Source organism: Crinia signifera, chromosome 4, assembly GCF_055691185.1.
Source record: "Crinia signifera chromosome 4, ASM5569118v1, whole genome shotgun sequence".
NCBI classification, from domain to species: Eukaryota; Metazoa; Chordata; class Amphibia; order Anura; family Myobatrachidae; genus Crinia; species Crinia signifera.
This window is the reverse complement of record NC_139220.1, coordinates 133,310,789-133,331,608: the sequence shown is the minus strand read 5'-3', so window position 1 is coordinate 133,331,608 and position 20,820 is coordinate 133,310,789. Positions and strand designations below refer to the sequence as shown.

The window sequence follows — 20,820 nt, the reverse complement described above, 5'->3', positions numbered from 1 at the left end:
CATAAAATATATATGTGTAATTAAACCCACATGGATGTGGAGACCCTTATTATTATAGGGATCCCCAACATCATCATACTGTACATATGTATTTGATGTGAAAACTTCATTGTTTTGCACCTATGAATTACTTGATATCTGAGCATGTCAAAACTCACTCATTGTGGCTAACAAGTGAGATGCGCATTCACGTTTTGTATTTTACAAGTTTTCAACCCATTATTTTTAGAGGATGAGGCATACCCAATCAAGTGATTTTATTCTCATGTTTTACTTTATGTTGTAATTGTTATAAACAATAACCTATGTCATGTTCATCTGCACCATTCTTTACACTTGTTCAACTTGTGACATAATGAAGAATTTAATTTATTGTATTTGTAATTCTATTGGTTTTACTTTATTTATTACAGGTCGCTGAGCAGCTAATTAACCCTTTTGGTGAAGATGATGATGATTTTGAAACTAATTGGTGCATAGACAGAAATCTACAGGTTACTACTTTTTTACCACTGTTTTACTAGTAATGTCTGTAAGCAAAAGACATTTATACTACAGCAGACTGGGAAAGCTTTCATGATGATTGTGTTAGATACATAGACACTTTACACAGGTAAAGGCATGGTTCTAAGGTGCGGCAAAGTGCAGTAGTGTGGGGTACACACCAGGACAACCCACTCACGATTCACATCGTGAGCGGGTCATCAGTGTTTCTTCCGACCCGCTCACGATGACACGGGGGGGGCACGACCTGCTCACGATGTGCACCGATGGCGACCCACACCCGGGAGTATGGTCGTTCTTCAGATCCTACCTGCAGCAGGTAGGATCTGAAGAACAACCGACCCGCGGGAACACACATCGGATCGGTATCGGTCCACACCAGGACAGAAAAGGGCCCAATCACCACACAATCTACATCCAATCAGTCGGAATTGGATCTAGATTGATGGGATCGGACCCTTGTCGTCCTGGTGTGTACCCAGCATAAGTCACATAACTAGTCTCCTGCCTAATGTGAAGGTAGCAGTGCCAGTGATCACATGATGTCAAATGTAGCACTTTTTCACTGAACTCCATATATTGTTACACTGGTGCTTTTGGAGGAAATTTACTAAGATGGAAGTTCTATTTCCCATGGGATGTTGCTATGGGAAACCAATCAGAATCTACTTCTGATTTAATTAGCACCTTCTGGAAGATAATAGATAGTATCTGATTGGTTACCCATAGCAACATCTCATGTGAAATAGAACTCCGATCTTAGTAAATGTCCCCCTTTTTGTCTCCAGCTTTAATCAAATTAATTTTGCTAAAGCCAAGTATAATTATGGCAAGTTTGTACTTCTACAATATTTCTTTGTTTTAGGTTTCTCTAATGGCTGTAGATGAAATGTATATGAACTTACCAAAGATGACTAAAGACATCTATTGGAATGACTCCGATGTACGACCCCCATACACACTTGCAGCTGCTGATTACTGTATTCCTTCCTTTTTGGGATCAACAGTCCATATGGGGTAATTATTTCATGTATTACATATTTTGTTTTACAAATAGTGTGTGTTATTACTAGGTGTTGGAACAGCCAGTTCTATAATTTGTCACAGAGTGCTGCTGCTCCACTAGTACCAATGGCAGCTGACAGATATTTTTAGGAATAGAGTTCCTGTATTCAGAAAGTAAGAAAAAGAGCAGCCTTGTATAAGTGATGCAATCTGTACTGGAATACTCTCTACATTTGCCAATAGGGCCAAGGATCAGCTTTTTACACAAGCCACAAGGACTGGAGCCTGTTTTAAACACTACCCACTATTACTGACTGCTGATAAATATTGTTCTAGCCATCAGCGTTGGACTAGCCCACAGGGGTACAATGTCAATCACAATTGTCCTGGAGCCCCACATCCACCTGTATGTGTTATGCCTCCACATCCACCTCTAGGTACTAGACTGATCATTTAAATAACACATTGTCTATTAGAGGGTCAATTACTTGGCAGAACAGGACCATGGATGGATGAATGGCATGGGTCCCTACTGCTGGGATTCCTTCATGCCCCAGTCCAAAATGGCAAGCCACCATGGTCAGAGATCTGCTTTCTAAACAAACTACCAAGCTCTAATTTGTACATTAAAGACTAAAACTGTGGTTCTGGTTGTACGCTAGCCACCACAATCTAGATCCTGCTTTTTACACTAGGTATAAAGGTGCATAGGTCTCTTTATTTAAACTGGTCACCAGACTTGGAGGACTGACATCTTCTTTAGCTGCCAGGATTTGAGCTCTGCTTTCTACACTAGCCATCAAAGCCAGGTCTCTCGTATCAGCATATGTGGGTTTGTTTTTTTGTGTAAAAAGAATATGTTGGGGTTGGGGGGGGGAGACATAATCAGCTGTATAAACCATTAATTTAGGGAGAAGAAGAGTAGAGTGAGAGAGCTCTACTTGCATGTGTGGTCTTGGTATGTACAGTATGTCGAGGTACAGTATTAACAAGGTGTTGTGTTGAATGCTAATGTACTGAACCAAGCATTTATATGTCACTGTTTGCCAGGCAATTACTAGGTCACTTTAGGTAATTAATTTCTAAAAATAAAATGAAGTTTCTCTTTATGTCTGTTGTAGGCTCCCTGATTCTGTATTCCTGCGGGAAGACTGGTTGCTAGATGAAGACAAACACAGAAGACAACCATCTGTCCTTCGAAGAGTAAAACGTTTTTTAAGTGTTCATGAACATCCTGAGTCTCCCATCAGAAGTGCATTCAGTCGTCAGGGCAGTGATGCATCAAGTATGTTTTTTCCAACAGAGACAAATGGAAGTTACCATGAAATTCCACCGAGGAGATCTCAGTTCTTGCAAAGTAAAAGACGTGAATCTGCAGATAGAAATGCCAAGCCTGGCACTCCAAGAGATCTATCGACTATTCAGGAAACTAGCAGATCAGATACTTCAGAAAGAAGATCATCTACTAAGGACAGCATTACACCTGGCTCACCTATAGAACTTCCTCAATTTTTGGTTACCACAGCTCCTGAAACTGTAGTAGTACAAAGTAATGTTCCGCTGCTTGCAAGTCCTCCCTTCATTATAACTAAGAAAAAGCATATAGACAGCAGCAAACAGTATGATGAGAAGGTAGATGAGCGGCAACACCTTGAAATTACTTCCAAACAGGATGGCCAAGAAGAAGATTTGGTAAAGGAACAACTGGTTACAGAAGAGGAGAAATTAGATAATGTCACGAAAGAGCAGGAGAAGACTTGGTGGAGGTGGAGTGAAGCCGTGCTTCCAACACAAAGCCTTATAATAAGCTCAATTCCATCAAGGACATCATTGCCAAATGACCCTCTGTCTTTGACTTTAGCAAGGGAAAGGTCTGCTGAAGGAAATAGCTCTGCTTCAAACTCATTGCTAAGTCCACCTGCAGATATGTTTCATATACTAAAACATATTGACTCCAAAGAAACCGATATTGTTGATTTTCACAATGAAAAATAAGAACTTAGTATGTATGTTATTCCCGGCTAGACGTCTATGGCTGTCCAAGCACATTACTGTAACACCAGGTGATTTTACATAGTGCACAAAATGTATATTACATGCTATTAAATGTGGTTTATTTTGTAAGAGCTAACATCTCCGACTTATGCTGATATTGTGTAATGTGTTACACATTTCACATTTTACACAATAAACACACAATTCTTCACACATTCAAAAATCTCTCTGTCATCTGACTGGGTAGAGAAGAGCCCATGTAGAAATCTACATTGACATAAAAAGAGTTCTGCCATTGTTAATAGGTTATTCAACATATGTAAAACAGAGACCCTGGATGAACAAATAAAACATCTGTTAAACACTTTAATTAATTTCATTAATGAACATCATACGACATTTCACTGCCCATAAATACAGTACTGTGTTGGCACCAATACTAGGTACACCACTTTATCAGCATTCACTGCAACCGGACTTTCCCCCAGGTATTGGCCTCTCAGTAGTGCTGTCAGGAAATATTCATCCACTCTTCTTTATATTACTCATATTCAGTTTTCAAGCCTGTCACTTCATTAAAGTATTATGACAATGGGACATTTGATTTGGGTGGTACCCCTGTCAAGCACATGTAGCACAAGGCAAGCTTATGGAAGACCGAAATCTCCCCCAAAAATGTGTCATTAAACTATGAAAAGGAAACTGTTTTAATCGAGTTGGGTATGAAGTATCAACCATCATAAAAAGCAAGCTTCATCATGTTGACATAGTCATAATGTTTACATTGGCCATGTTTACACAAATTGTCCACAGTACATGTTAGAATTTTATAATTTTGTCCTGATGGCTCTGCGGTGACTTATTCCTGGTGGTTGCAAAGTCTGCAGCGGCAACCTCTGGGTCAAGTCGTTTGTGTGGCCGCCACTTCCGGGTTAGACCTCTCATCCTCCATTGTCCGATATTTGACTCATAACCCTTAGCCTCAATCCCTGACGGTCTCTCTAGTACTTAACCCTACCCTAATGTTTACCATTGGCATATCTATAATGGGTGTAGGAGCAAGAGCTAAGGGGGGGGGGGGGGGGGGGGCATTCCTCACACCCTGCACCCATTTTATTTTACTTACCCCTGGTCCTGCGGCAGCTAGTTCAGCAGATGGCTAGGTGCCGTTTTAACAGCGATTTGCACATGCCTTGGGAATGTGGCGTGGCTGCCATGTTCTGGGGAACGCTTGCTCAAAATCAGGGCCTACACACTGTACACAGGCCCTCTCCTCTCTTAATCGACTCCTCATGTCAACATTCTGACAATGTTGAAATTTCTCCAGGCAACATTCTGACAGTATTGATATCAAAATTGTCGACATTGTGGTGTCGACTTTATTACACTATAATTGTCAACCTTATTAATGTACTATCAACTACATCTGATTTTTAATGTATGTACCAATTTACATAAAGTTGTTGTGGGTACATACGTCAAAAGTATATGTAATTATTTGGATAATTATTGTACCCTCAATAAGGTTTCCTTCAACCTAATAACAGTAAAAGTATTAATATCTTCTTGCACAGCACAACATTTTAGAAAGTTTTTACCCAAGAAACCTGCAGCAAAGACACAAATTACTGTAAAGTTGGAAGTTATTTAAATCTCAGTTTGCCCCAAAATAAATTCCTCAAATATATATGATTTTTTGGTACTTATGTAATATCTGGGCTCCCGTTTTTCTTATGAGACCGCGTCCCCTTGCGGGGCTCGCTGCGCTCGCCACGCTTCGGGCACGGTGGCTCGCTGCGCTCGCCACACTATATAAAATCAACTCCATGCGTATTTGGATAGTAGGGGTATGAAAAAAAGGGGTGCATTTAACATGGGAGCCCAGATAATACATAAGTACCGATTTTTTTTTACATTAGGGCTATGATCATTGTAAGTGGTTTAATAATGGCAGTATATAGAGTTGCACCATTTTTATATTTTGTGTTAAACTTCTGACATGGAAAAATCTGGTCTGCAAAAAAAGAAATCAGTGTATCTCAGTACAGTGACTAGTCTACATATGGGGCGAAATGTAATAGGGTGCGGTTTTTTTTTTTTTGCGATTTTTCCCGCAAAATATGCCGTTTTCGGCCATTTTCCGAAAATCGCATATTTTATAGGGTGCGATTTGCGGGAAAAATCGCATTTTTTAAAGGTGCGATTTTTAGTTAGACTAAAAATCGCATCCAGATGTTTTCCCATTAAAAAGGATAGAAGTAACATATTTAATGGGTTGCGATTTTTAGTAAAGCTTACTAAAAATCGCAAAAAAAATAGACCAGGTTCTGCCTGGCGCTTTTATCAGAAACATGCACAGATCATTGAGATCTGTGCATGGTTCTGTTGTAAAAAAATAGTTAAAACAAAAAAAAGAAAAAAAACGGCGTGCGGTCCCCCCCCTAAGCATAACCAGCCCCGGGCTCAAAAAGCCGGTGCTGGTATCATAAAATCAAAGGAACAATCAAGTTGGGGTTCCCTGGATTTTATAAAACCAGCACCAGGCTCAAGGTCCGGCGCTGGTTCCCAAAATACGGGGGACAAAATGACTAGGGGTCCCCCGTATTTTAAGAACCAGCACCGGACACAACCAGCCAGCAGGGTAATGCCACAGCCGGGGGGAGACTTTTTATACAAGTCCCCCCGGCCAAAGCATTAACCCCCTGGCTGGTCAGCATGGGCAGGGGTCCTGGGGAAGTGGGGACCCCCCCAATGAAGGGGTCCCCCCCCCCTCCAGGACTTACCAGCCCACGCTGATAGTCCGGGGCTGTCCCCGATGCCCCTGGGCGGTGGGCATCGGGCTGATGACTTGTGTAAAAAAAAGGATAAAAACTATTGTTCTTTACTGGCGAACTATGAGTCCCAGCAAGCCTACCCCGCATGCTGGGACTTGGGGAACCACAAGTCCCAGCATGCGGGGCATTAAAGGGCCCGCTGGCACTTGTAGTTCTGCAGTGAAAAAAATAGTGCACAAAATCACACTGACACCCTGTAAAATAAAACTTTAATACACACAAAACACACACACACTGATACTTACCTACCTTGAGCCCGTAGGTCGGTCCCTGGGTCCGGGCTCCGGGGCTCCAGGGCAGAAGAGTCCGGTTCCGGGGCCTTGGTCCTGGTTCCGAGGCTGGTCCTGGGGTTCCGGGGCTCCTGGCGTGAAGAATCCGGGGTCCGAGATCCGTGGTAGTCCAGAGGGGTACCTAAGGAGGCAAATCCTACTCACCTGCTCCCCGGCGGCGACCTCCGGTGACAGCACTGCTCCCGACTGGTACCCGGCTTCAAGGACTTTGCCCGGCGCTGAGATGTTTCCTCTTCGCCGTCTGTGAACAGAATGATTTCTCGGCCAATCAGGAGCCGAGAAACTCGGCTCCTGATTGGCCAGAAATCATTCTGAATATAGACGCCGACGGAGTAACATCTCTGCTCTGGATGCGCTGAGATGTTACTCCGTCGGCGTCTGTATTCAGAATGATTTCTGGCCAATCAGGAGCCGAGTTTCTCGGCTCCTGATTGGCCGAGAAATCATTCTGTTCACAGACGGCGAAGAGGAAACATCTCAGCGCCGGGCAAAGTCCTTGAAGCCGGGTACCAGTCGGGAGCAGCGCTGTCACCGGAGGTCGCCGCCGGGGAGCAGGTGAGTAGGATTTGCCTCCTTAGGTACCCCTCTGGACTACCACGGATCCCGGACCCCGGATTCTTCACGCCAGGAGCCCCGGAACCCCAGGACCAGCCCCGGAACCAGGACCAAGGCCCCGGAACCGGACTCTTCTGCCCTGGAGCCCCGGAGCCCGGACCCAGGATCCAGGGACCGACCTACGGGCTCAAGGTAGGTAAGTATCAGTGTGTGTGTGTTTTGTGTGTATTAAAGTTTTATTTTACAGGGTGTCAGTGTGATTTTGTGCACTATTTTTTTCACTGCAGAACTACAAGTGCCAGCGGGCCCTTTAATGCCCCGCATGCTGGGACTTGTGGTTCCCCAAGTCCCAGCATGCGGGGTAGGCTTGCTGGGACTCATAGTTCGCCAGTAAAGAACAATAGTTTTTATCCTTTTTTTTACACAAGTCATCAGCCCGATGCCCACCGCCCAGGGGCATCGGGGACAGCCCCGGACTATCAGCATGGGCTGGTAAGTCCTGGAGGGGGGGGACCCCTTCATTGGGGGGGTCCCCACTTCCCCAGGACCCCTGCCCATGCTGACCAGCCAGGGGGTTAATGCTTTGGCCGGGGGGACTTGTATAAAAAGTCTCCCCCCCGGCTGTGGCATTACCCTGCTGGCTGGTTGTGTCCGGTGCTGGTTCTTAAAATACGGGGGACCCCTAGTCATTTTGTCCCCCGTATTTTGGGAACCAGCGCCGGACCTTGAGCCTGGTGCTGGTTTTATAAAATCCAGGGAACCCCAACTTGATTGTTCCTTTGATTTTATTATACCAGCACCGGCTTTTTGAGCCCGGGGCTGGTTATGCTTAGGGGGGGGACCGCACGCCGTTTTTTTTCTTTTTTTTTTTTTACAACCAAAATCGCATATATGAAAATGCGCACATTTTCAGGACTGAAAATGCGCACATTTTCATGACTAAAAATCGACCTAAATCGCGGCAAATTGCATTTTTTGCCGCTAATTCGCATCTCATTACATATGCGAATTAGCGTCTAAAAATGCGATTTTTAAAGGTGCGATTTCTGGCGAGTTTGGAACTCGTCCAAAAATCGCACCCTATTACATTTCGCCCGTAGTCTACATGTATTTGTTAACTTTCTTTTAAACAGCATTTGTACTGCAAATAAAGGTTTGGATTTTTTTTATACTTTTTATTCTACTTATGGGGTTACCAGGGGCAGGTAAAGCATACCTCCCAACATTTCAGGTTTCGTATTTGGGACCCCTGCCCTGAATTATGCTGTTTTGGGTTCGTGTTCGCACTCTGGCTGGGCGGTCTGGCTCCAGCCTCAGCTCTGCGATGCATGCGTGTGGCATCCATTTTCTACCCCTGCCCGCACCATTGCTTAATGGCCCCAAACTCCAGACCTAATAGGGGACAATGAATAGTGGGACTGCCCTGTTAAAACTAGGAGGGTTGTAAGGTATGGGTTAGCAGAGATGGGGCTCTTGTACAGTCTCCATGTAAGCTGAACCCAGGGGGAAATTTACTAAGATGGGATGTTGCTATAGGCAACCAATTAGATTCTATCTATTATCTTCTAGAATGTGTTAAATAAATAAGTAGTAGATTCTGATTGGTTGCCCATAGCAACATCCCATGTGAAACAAAACCCCCATCTTAGTAAATTCCCCCCTCAGTGTTTGCTATGTAAGCATGGTTGGTACTTTAGCCTAAAATCTCCTTATGATGGAGAATTTTTGTGATGAGAAGGAATTTGCAATAGACTAAGAAATCATCAGCCCATGGGTCGTCAAACTGCAGCCCTCCAGATGTTGTGAAACTACAAATCCCAGCATTTAACACTCCCTTATAGCAAAACTGTGGCAAGGCATGCTGGGATTTGTTGTTTCACAACATCTGGAGGGCCGCAGTTTGAAGACCCATGTGAAATTAGCCCAATCACACAATAAAAACACAATATAACTTGTTACTAAATAATTAAACAGAACAAACACCCAGACATATAATACACTTGCTCTAGACTGTTTTTTTATGTAGCACACAATTAAGTAAAAGTTACCTCCTTATTTTGTAACATATAAAATTTCAGCAACATTCTACTATGATCATACGTGGTCATAGAATGGCGCTCAATTATTTGCAGATGTAAATAAACAGTTCCTTATAGATAAGGTTAATTCATTCATTTCCACCATCCGTTTTTTTTATATTAATGTCCTCTACTTTAGGAATAGGAGTGTAGCCGTATTTAAGTCACACAAAGTTCCCAGTATATGGATTTCAAACAATCATATATGTCTGCGTTAATAATTAACCAGTGATGATTTGCAGGACTCTTGAAGAAATGGCTACACATTGCGGTGAGCCGAGAAACGCATCAGCGCACGTCTCAACCGGTCATTGGCACATAGAATATTCGGCACTGTACCACCATTTAAATCCCTACGAGCGAGCAGTTAGCAGCTATTGCACACAATGGAATTGCCCTTTTTATTAAATGAAAAATTAGCATTCTGTATTATCAGATACTAATATAAAGTCGGATTTATAGTTAGATTCAACCGGAGAGCTTGATTGAGAACTTGCAGAAGCTTTATTGTAATTATTCATTGTGTAAATATCACATAGTGTTAAGATGAACTATGCAGTGTTTGAGATATGCACTTTCCATAATCCAAAACCAAGGAACACAATAAAGAGATTTACATCAAGATTCACATCAATAGCATCTAGCATTCTGCAAGTCGTGTGAGACAGTTATAGGGAAGATGATTTGGAGGGTTTTGTGTCTGGAGATTTATGTTTCTTTTTGCAGGATTTCGCCAGTCCAACTCTGTCATGTGCACGGTCAAATATACTGTAAAACTTGGACATAAAGATATCCCCCAAAATCCAGAGTTTCTTAGATTTTGTAGACAAATCCATGGGCTGAAACCCAGCCAGACATATCGGTGACTTTCCCATGTGTTCCTGTAACCATTGGAAAAGCAGAGTTACTCTGATGTTCATATCCTACATTGTGCTTTTTCTGGTTCATAGAATATCACTACAAACACAAATCATGCCACGCTGGCCCAGGAATAGGAGCACATACCTTAAGCACATACTGCTCAGGAGTTATTGTGTAGTCCCTCTGGTTAATGGTGAAAGTCACACTTGGAAGACTGGATGTCTGCTTGCAGCTGACTTTGTACTGTAACATACAAATGGAGGGTCTTGAGTAAAGATCTTGGCATCTTTAGACAAACATAGCTAGAAGCGTACATTGAGTAATCTTTGTGGGTGTTTTCATTAAATAGTTTTCTATTTTTATGCTTTAACTCACCCAGACACATTATTTGTCATTTAAAACATCTTTCTAATTTATATTACATTAACCTTTTTGCATTGATCAATTAATAGCTGAATGGTTGTTGACCTCTTTAATTGAGTGTATCATTTTAATTTAGTGTATGAATTTAATTAATTAATTAATTGAGGTGGCAGGAGCAGAAGGGTGTCCTGTGGGTGTCAGCCTGAGTATATGGTGGGTATCAGTGTTGGCGGAGAGGCAGAAGGGTGTACTGTGGGTGTCATCCAGAGTATCTGGTGGGTATAAGTTTTGGTGGAGAGGTAGAAAGGTGTACTGTGGAGTATCGTGGGTATCAGTGTTGGTGAAGAGGCAGAAGGGTGTACTGTGGGCATCAGCTGGTGAGTATAAGTTTTGGCAGAGAGGCAGAAAGGTGTACTGTGCACGTCATCCGGAGTATCTGGTGGGTATCAGTGTTGGTGAAGAGGCAGAAGGGTGTACTGTGGGCATCAGCCAGAGTATCTGGTGGGTATTAGTGTTGGCGGAGAGGCAGAAGGGTGTACTGTGGGCGTCAGCCAGAGTATCTGGTGGGAATCAGTGTTGGTGAAGAGGCAGAAAGGTGTCATGTGGGCGTCAGCTGGAGTATCTGGTGGGTATGAGTGTTTGTCGGAGAGGCAGAAGGGTTTCCTGTGGGCGTCAGCCAGAGAGTATCTGGTGGGTATCAGTGTTGGCGGAGAGGCAGAAGGGTGTACTGTGGGCATCACCCTGAGTATCTGGTGGGTATCAGTGTTGGCAGAGAGGCAGAAGGGTGTACTGTGGGTATCAGCCGGAGTATCTGGTGGGTATGAGTGTTTGTCGGAGAGGCAGAAGGGTTTCCTGTGGGAGTCAGCCAGAGAGTATCTGGTGGGTATCAGTGTTGGCGGAGAGGCAGAAGGGTGTACTGTGGGCATCACCCTGAGTATCTGGTGGGTATCAGTGTTGGCAGAGAGGCAGAAGGGTGTACTGTGGGTATCAGCCGGAGTATCTGGTGGGTATGAGTGTTTGTCGGAGAGGCAGAAGGGTTTCCTGTGGGCGTCAGCCAGAGAGTATCTGGTGGGTATCAGTGTTGGCGGAGAGGCAGAAGGGTGTACTGTGGGCATCACCCTGATTATCTGGTGGGTATCAGTGTTGGCAGAGAGGCAGAAGGGTGTACTGTGGGTATCAGCCGGAGTATCTGGTGGGTATGAGTGTTTGTCGGAGAGGCAGAAGGGTTTCCTGTGGGCGTCAGCCAGAGAGTATCTGGTGGGTATCAGTGTTGGCGGAGAGGCAGAAGGGTGTACTGTGGGCATCACCCGGAGTATCTGGTGGGTATCAGTGTTGGCGGAGAGGCAGAAGGGTGTACTTTGGGCATCAGCCGGAGTATCTGGTGGGTATCAGTGTTGGCAGAGAGGCAGATGGGTGTCCTGTGGGCATCAGCCGGAGTATCTGGTGGGTATCAGTGTTGGCAGAGAGGCGTCTGATAGTTGGACCTCAGCAGACACTATTTTCTCACTTGCGGTGTAATTTTTAATATTCAAGATGACACGTCATCATCTTGTTCCCTTGGGCTGGCTATATTAGCCAGTGTTATGCAAACTGATGGCAAAGGAGAAGCTTTAGGTACAATATGGGTCGGGAGTGGCACTGGAAAATGAAGATGGGTTGGTATTCACGTACCAGAATTAATAGATTAGACCAACATAATTACCACCATTGGTAAATCCTGAGGTGGTCTGTGGTTGGTGGTGCTCCCAAAAAAGGGGGGGGGTCAGCATTGCAACTGAAAAGGTGGAGGTCACTGTGTGACCAGAGAGAAGGGTGAACAACAAGGTTTTTGGGGCACACTTTGACAAATGGTAATGTGTGAATTTTAAAACATAACTTTTAATATAATGTATATGCTAAAAAGATGTGTACGTATTGACAAATAATAAATCACATTAAATTAATACAAGAGAAACAAATTATTATATATATATATATATTCCTCTGTAACGTGACGGTCATACTTATGACGGCGAAATAATCAAAACATAGAAGCAGGGCTCCCCAAATTGTCAATCTAAGATAATCACAAATAAATCTCTTATAAGTTCACAAATAGTGATAATAATAAAAATTGACAGTCAAATTGACAGTAAAATTGACAGTCAATAACAAGAGATGGATATAGGAGGAGCCTTTATCTGTCGGCTCCTCCTATATCAATCTCTTGTTATTGACTGTCAATTTTTATTATTATCACTATTTGTGAACTTATAAGAGATTTATTTGTGATTATCTTAGATTGACAATTTGGGGAGCCCTGCTTCTATGTTTTGATTATTTCGCCGTCATAAGTATGACCGTCACGTTACAGAGGAATATATATATATATATATATATATATATATATATATATATATAATAATTTGTTTCTCTTGTATTAATTTAATGTGATTTATTATTTGTCAATACGTACCCATCTTTTTAGCATATACATTATATTAAAAGTTATGTTTTAAAATTCACACATTACCATTTGTCAAAGTGTGCCCCAAAAACCTTGTTGTTCACCCTTCTCTCTGGTCACACAGTGACCTCCACCTTTTCGGCAAAGGAGAAGCTGACAACAGCCTCTGAAGGCAGAAGATTTCAGAGAAAGTCCTGGCTGGTGGTGGCTGCACAAAATACAGCCACCAGCTGTAGATTGTTTGTGTAATTTCAATCTTATGTATTTGGCCACACCTAGTGTTGCCATGGGAGTTGGGGGTGCAGTTTCCTGTTACTGCTGTTCTTGTTTAACATGGCTACTTGAAACTAGCATGCAGTGTCTGTCCTCATTTATTACATCTGAAACATGGTGTCAGAAGTTCCTGAGCCCACAAATGATGCTGATTATTGGTGGTGCAGAAGTTCAGGCTTATGAGAAAACCTGTAGCGAAAAGACAAGAATAAGGATTGCATAGATATCAAGTGGATTGAATCATCATCGTGCTAAACACCTCTGCCTTCTCTGGAGTGGAAGCTCAGCAACATGGCATCTAATAACAACATTCCTCCACCTGATGGGATGCAGATGTGTGGCAATTTGTGCACTAACTGGGGGAACTTTAGAGTAGAGTTTGAGGACTTTTCTTTGGCCACAGGCCTTACTGATAAATCAGCTCAGGTGCAAGCAGCCACACTGAGGAGAGTGATGGGCAGTGAGTGCCGCCATGTGTATAAGCACAACCTGAATCTTACTGAGGAGCAACAAACAGATATAAAGGCAATCCTGGATGCATTGGAAGAATACTTTAAGCCTGCAAAAAATGTGATTTCTGAAAGGTATATATTTGGCTGCAGTAAGCAAGAGGAATGCGAATCCATTAATAAGTTTGTTACCCGGCTGAGAGAAAAGGCAGCAACGTGTGAGTATGGCACATTAAAAGATGAACTTATAAGAGACAAATTAGTATTGGGCATAAACTGTGAAAGCACACGTCGCCGTCTCTTAAGAGAGCGGAATTTAGATCTGTCAGCAGCTATAGAGATGTGTCGCACAGCAGAGCTCACTGACCAGAGAATCAGGGCAATGGACAGACAGACTGATAATGTAAATGCTGCAGACAGACAGCAGCACAGCAGGGGGAATGTACTGGATACCCCAAAGTATAGAAATCAGCAGCAGAGCTCACCAGCATCCAGATACAGAGCCTGTAAATACTGTGGTAATAGGCACAGGCAAGGGAAAGAGCAGTGTCCAGCATTTGGGAAAACCTGCAGCTCATGTGGTGTTACCAATCACTTTGCTAAAGTTTGTCTGTCAAGCAAGCGCTGGAATACAGCAGGAAGTGTGCACACAGTAGAATACTCTCCTGGAGCTGAGACACCGAGTGCTGAGGGCATTCACACAACAGAATGCATTGGGACTGTAAGATCAGCAGGTCAGAAGTGGTTTGCACATCTGACTATTAATAACAAGAGGCAACCATGTCAGGGGCAACATGTGATGTTATGAGTCTGGAAGATAAGATTAAATTGGCTCCTTGAGTTCCATTACTGCCAAGTGATACTAAACTGAAGCTGTATTCTGGAGAGCTGATGAGATCATTGGGACGGTTCAGAACAGAATGTGATGTTAGTGGACGTACCCACATGCTTACTTTTGAAATTGTGGAGGCCAATCAGAAACCTTTATTATCAGATGTGAGCGCTTGGGGTTGATACAGTTTACTATTCCTGCTGAGCTACATAAGATGGAACATGACTTGTCTGGACCATTGAGGAAAGAGCAATTAATAGATGCCTATGATGACGTGTTCAAGGGACCAGTGAAATCTGTTCCTGGGGAAGTACATTTTGAACTTGATCCAAGTGTTCCGCCATTCCAATGTGCTCCACGCAATGTGCCTATAGCCCTTAAGCCAAGAGTAAAAGCTTTACTAGATCAGTATGAACTCGATGGGCTGAACCAACTGACTGGATTAGTAATATGGTCATTGTGGCAAAGCCTGACAAGCTAAGAATCTGTATTGATCCTAAATTTTTAAATCAAGCACTGCGGAGGTCTCATTACATTATGCCAACATTGGAGGATGTGTTATATTAGCTGCCCAAAGCAAAGATCTTTACATTGGTGGATGCACGTGATGCATTTCTGCAATGCAAGCTGGATGAAAAAAGCAGCTATAGGACCACCTTTTGGACCCCATGGGGCAGGAAAAGATGGCTTAAACTCCCATTTGGAGTTTCTGTAGCACCTGAAGTTCACCAACGAAAACAACACGAATTGCTGATTGGACTGAGCGGCATTGAGCCGATAGCAGATGATATTCTTGTAGTTGGCTGTGGTGAGACTGAAGAGGAAGCAGAGGCTGATCATGACCGCAAATTCCTAGCAATTTTGGATCCTTGCCGACAAGTGAAATGAAGACTTAGTGTGAAGAAGCTGAAAGAGGATCATTTTCATGGTCATATTCTGTCCTCTGAAGGTTTGAAAGTTGATCCTGAAAAAGTTACAGCGCTCTTGGAAATGCCAAAGCCCACTGATGTAAAGTCCATGCAGCGCTTGATAGGGTTTGTTACATATTTAGCCAAATTTTTGCCTCGCCTCTCAGAGGTATGTGAACCCCTGCGCAGACTTCTGGACAGAGATACAATATGGCACTGGCTTCCGAAGCATGACAAGGCAGTGGAGGAAATAAAGCATTTGGTCACAGTTGCACCTGTGCTGAAATATTGTGATGTCACCAAGCCAGTCACTGTACAGAGTGATTCAAGTAAAACTGGACTGGGATGTTTCCTGGGATGTTTCGCTTCAAGGGCATTGACTCCAACTGAGCAGAATTATTCACAAATTGAAAAGGAGTGCTTGAGCATTGTGTTTGCTTGTCCCCGTTTTCAATATTTTCTATATGGCTGGGATGTGTTTACAGTGGAGCCTCTTCTCTGTGCACCTAAAAGACTTCAGAGTATGATGTTAACATTACAGCATTACAATCTCTGTGTTACTTACAAACCAGGCCCTGAGATGTAAATCAGTGACATTCTTAGTAGAGTAGTACCTGTGGGCATAGGCGTGCGCACGGGGGGTGCCGGGGGTGCACAGGCACCTCCTAATGACCGGCAGCCGCAGCCTGTCAGGGGGTTCTGGGTCAAGACAAATACAGGTTTTTTTATTTGCACGGTGCCCCGCAGGTCATCTGTGTATATATATCGGTAGCGGGAGCCTGGGCGGCCGGGCACGGAGTAGGAAGAGGGGAGTAGAGGTCAGGACAGCGGGGTCAGTGTATGCACTTATGCAATTACCGCGGCAGCAGTAGTCCCCCGCTGCTGCGGAGCTCTGCAGACACTCTCGCAAGATGATGATTTCATCATCTTGCGAGTCTGTCTGTGTCTGCAGCAGCCGCTGGGACTGTAATGATGCTACGGTGCGGGACATGCAGGAGCTCATACACAGCTATGGAGGAGCTCAGGCAGGGAGGCACCACAGCACTCTTCACATGGATTTCAACTTGCCACAGGTGCCCTCCGGATAGATTGTTTCCAGGTGCAAACAAAGACAGCGGCACTCCACAGCCTTTTCAATACATTTTAGTAGCAAAGATGTGAATTCTGACGTTCGGGGTCATAGAATCCCTTTACACCTTGATACAGGGGTTCTGTGACCACGAAACATCGCAATTCACAACTTTGCTACTAAAATGTACTGAAAACCCAGAGGAGTACCACACCCTTTGTTTGCACCGTTGTTGATATATATATATATATATATATAGAAGGGTTCAATGCTTCTAGGGGGGTTCTGGGAAGTTGCACTGGGGCCCTGGCTGCAGCCCCCTAAATATATCCTGATCCCGCAGCAGGGCTGTGTGTAGGGTAATGGACACCACACATTGGTGCCAGGGAGAAGGCACAAGAAGTAATGAACATATAATCCCTTTGGCAATGAGCATGCAACCCCCCCTCCCCCTGACAACAAGCATATAACTCCCCCCAGGCAACTAGCATATGACCACCCCCCTTGGCAATGAGCATGTAACGCCCTAGAAATGAGCATGTAATTTCCCCTAGCAATGACCATGTAGCTCCCTCTAGCAACAAGCATGTAATCCCTAATAGGAATGAGAATGAAACCCCTGGCAAGAAGCATGTAGGTAAACTTCACTTATATGTGTATGTGGCATAATATGTAATAGGCATTACGGTGTGTAGTGTAATGTGTAGTAGGCATTACGGTGTGTTGTATAATTAGTAGTAGGCATTACGTTGGGTGGCATGATGTGTAATGGGTATTACAATGGGTGGCATGATGTATAATGGGTCTTACGGTGTGTGGCATTATGTGGAATTGGCATTACGGTGTGTTGCATTATGTGTGATGGGCATAATGGTGTGTGTCATTATGTGTAATGGGCATTACATTGGGTGGCATTATGTGTAATGGGTATTACAGTGTAAATTTTTGAAGCCGCCTTCATCACACACTTTCCCTGTTTCTGGTGTAGTAGGCAGTAGTGGACACACCAAGTAGGTAGTGATGGACACGCCCCTCCAATGGTGCACCCCCTAATAAAATGGGCTGCGCACGCCTATGCCTGTGGGTGGAAGCTCCGGAGCAGCCCAGAGTTATCACACAGTGTGCGCCATGCAGCAGGTGATGACTGACTTTGCACAGATTAACCAGGCAGATTATCTGAATGTCACTGACCAGCGACTGCATCAGGTTCAGCAGCACACCCTGACTGATGAGAGCCTGCAGACTTTGAAGTCTATTGTACTGACTGGATGGCCAGATTTGAAAGAAGAGACACCACTCATCTTGAGAGACTATTGGCCATTTAGAGATGAGATCAGCGTACAGAATGGCATTTTGTACAAGGGACCATCATACCAAAATCATTGTATGGCACGCATACATTCCAGCCATTTTGGAGGTGATGCATGTTACCGACAAGCAAGGTATACATTGTACTGACCTAACATGCAAAGTGACATTAAGAACTATGTTGGTAACTGCCCAGCATGTAATGAATATGCACATGCACAACAGAGCCTATGATGTCACATGAGATACCAATCCGTCCATGGCAGATTGTCAGCATGAATTTATTCACTTACGCAGGCAAGGACTTTCTGATAATAGTGGACCATTATTCTGTTTTTTGGGGGGGGAAATTGAGCTTCTCCCAGATTTATCCTCAGAGACTACAATAAAGCGCTGCAAGGCACAATTTGCACTGGCCAGCCTGAAAGAGTGATTTCGGACAACGGTCCGCAGTTTGCTTGTGAGCAGTTTAGACGATTTGCTTCTGAATGGAAGTTTGAGCATGTTACCTCTTCCCCACGTTATCCAAAATCCAACGGTAAAGCTGAGTCAGCAGTTAAGATTGTGAAGAATCTGTGCAAAAGGCTAGCAGTGATAATACAGATGCATGGAAAGCCATATTACATTGGAGGAATACACCAACAGAGGGCATGGGGACCAGTCCTGCACAGCGTCTAATGTCAAGGAGGCTTAAGACATCTTTGCCAGTAGCAAGTACTTTACTCTATCCAAGTGTAGTACAAGGTGTACCAGAAATGCTACAGCAGAGGAAACAGATGTCCAAGTTTGGGTATGATAGATTTACTAAGGAGTTGCCTGAACTTGCTATTAGTGAGCCAATTCGTATGAAGCCACTTCCTGGAGATTGCACAGGCCGTTGGAGACGTGGTACCTGTGTGCGTAAAGTTGCACCACGCTAATATCTTGTGGATGTAGAAGGTAATTTGTTCAGATGCAATCGTGTGGATTTGTGAGTAGCTTAGCGGCCAATTCTACAGGAGACTGTAGGGCATTCCGTTCCTGGTCTAATTATGGAGCCGGCTGTGCCAATGGCAAATCAAGAATTTGAAAGGCCCCAAGTAATTCTACCAGATGATGGGGAAAATGAGAACATGGAATACGCAAGCATACCGGATGGCACTGCATCATTATCACCCGCTAGAGTTCTAAGGACTCCGGCCTGACAGAATTCAACTCCGGCTCAACCTGTCTATACTCGCAGTGGACGTCAGTCACGGCCGCCTGACAGAATTGATTTATAGTTAAAGAAACAACTAATGAATTACATTATTAGCATTGTCAGCTATGTTACTGTATACCTTAAGTATATTTTAAAAAAGGAGATGTTTGTGTAATGTCAATCTTATGTATTTGGCCACACATGGGGGGAGAGTCTCTAAACTAAAAATGCGGTAAAAACCCCGTTATCGGGGTTTTTACCACATTTTGGGATGCTCTAAGCATCCCCCACCGGATTACCGCAACAGGGGGCATCGCCAGAAATATCCGGCGATGCCCCATAGAAGCCTATGGGCTTCTAACGCGACCCACCGCCGACCCGCACCGACCCCCACCACCCCGCACCGACCCCCCCCAGAGCTGTGCTGCCCGGACCTGTGACCTCCTCCTCCCTGCACTATGATCCTCTTCCGGGTGCAGGGAGGAGGAGAGCCCGGCGCAGCAGCAGCAGCGCCAGGTAAGGGAGGGAGGGGAGAGCCGCCGGGTCCCCATGGGACCCGCTGACTCTCACCGCAAAGGACACCTCTTAACGCAAGAGCTGTCCTTTGCCATAATTATCGCATATGTTAAAGCATATGCAATAATTATATCGGCGATGTGAAGGGGGTGGAGCTGGGCTGCGTATGTGAACATCTCATCCCTAGTGTTGCCATGGGAGTTGGGGGTGCGGTTTCCTGTTATTGCTGTTCTTGTTTAACATAGCTACTTGAAACTAGCATGCAGTGTCTGTCCTCATTTATTACATCTGAAACATAGATGCCAAAATTTCTGGGGGCCATACCCAACAGCTTACAGGCTGATACACCCAGGTGAGGATCATTGAAGAAGGAGATAAAGCCACAAGTCCTGGAGAATCTGTGGCCTTACAAGTGAAGCTTAAAGAAGACACTGCTGCAAGCCCTGGGGATGTAATGTAATCAATCTATCACTAAATTTTATTTTACTACACATCTACAACATCTGTTCTTATGCAATGTGCACTGCTGACTAAAAGGGTTCTTAATAAATTGTCCCTAAAAGTTGGATGCTTTATTAAATATGAATAGACTTTTTTTGTATTAAATATTATCCTAGTCCTTACCTCTCCAATTGACAGGGGTGTAGATCCAATGAGTGCTTGTAATTGTTTAATGTCACCACTAGGCCCAGTAATGAGGGAAGTGCCTGAGTCAATGATAGCCTCACAGCCATTGTGGCAAAACGCTATTTTTCCATTAACTTTGACACTGCGTGACAGAAAGAAACATGCATAGACAACATAGACAGAGTAAACGTAGATTAGTCATCTTCAGTGGCAGCAATAATGCCATATAAAAAGGCAAATGTACAGTACTTATAGCATCTATAGTATACGCAGATGTTTTTGAACAAACATTATTCTTAAAGCAATATATTGACAATATTGTATCTGCTAAACCTGACTTATGGCATTCTATTAATAGTCTGCGTGTTTTTATTTGATATATTAAGGGGAAAATTTACTAAGACTGGCGTTCTATTGAAGATAGCATGTTGCACCAGACCGGTTTGGAGCATGGCAGTTTACTTATTGGGAGAGAGACACTAGCACCTACATCCCCTGCACCCTCTATAGGTACACCACTGCTTATTGTTTATTTGACACAAATCCAAATAGGTTCCGAATACAGGGGGTTATTCAGATCTGATCACACACTATGCAATAATCGATTGCATAGTACGCACGTGTGAGGCATTCCTGCAGTAAATTCCTGCTACTTTTTTATTGCTAGCCATACGCAAGTTGATTGACAGTAAGCCGGGGTTTGGGATAAATGACCATTTTCTGGGAG

General features: G+C 43.9%; 2 protein-coding genes across 3 annotated transcripts in view; one reads left to right on the top strand and one right to left on the bottom strand.

The window, feature by feature from the left end:
• Window positions 1–3,504, top strand: part of BEST3 (bestrophin 3) — a 47,201-nt gene extending 43,697 nt beyond the window's left edge. The window contains exons 7-9 of the mRNA XM_083179677.1: window positions 414–494; window positions 1,370–1,521; window positions 2,631–3,504. Of these exons, the coding sequence (XP_083035803.1) occupies window positions 414–494; window positions 1,370–1,521; window positions 2,631–3,504 (1,107 nt within the window). The remainder of the gene's footprint in view (window positions 1–413; window positions 495–1,369; window positions 1,522–2,630) is intronic.
• Window positions 3,505–9,746: 6,242 nt separating this feature from the next.
• LOC146074454 (cathepsin E-B-like) overlaps window positions 9,747–20,820 on the bottom strand; it is a 31,686-nt gene continuing 20,612 nt past the window's right edge. For both annotated transcript variants that reach the window (XM_083182529.1, XM_083182530.1), the window contains exons 7-9: window positions 20,091–20,235; window positions 10,267–10,365; window positions 9,747–10,142 (exon numbers count right to left, since the gene is read on the bottom strand). In XM_083182529.1, coding sequence (XP_083038655.1) covers window positions 9,930–10,142; window positions 10,267–10,365; window positions 20,091–20,235 — 457 coding nt within the window. In that variant the 3' untranslated portion in view covers window positions 9,747–9,929. The remainder of the gene's footprint in view (window positions 10,143–10,266; window positions 10,366–20,090; window positions 20,236–20,820) is intronic.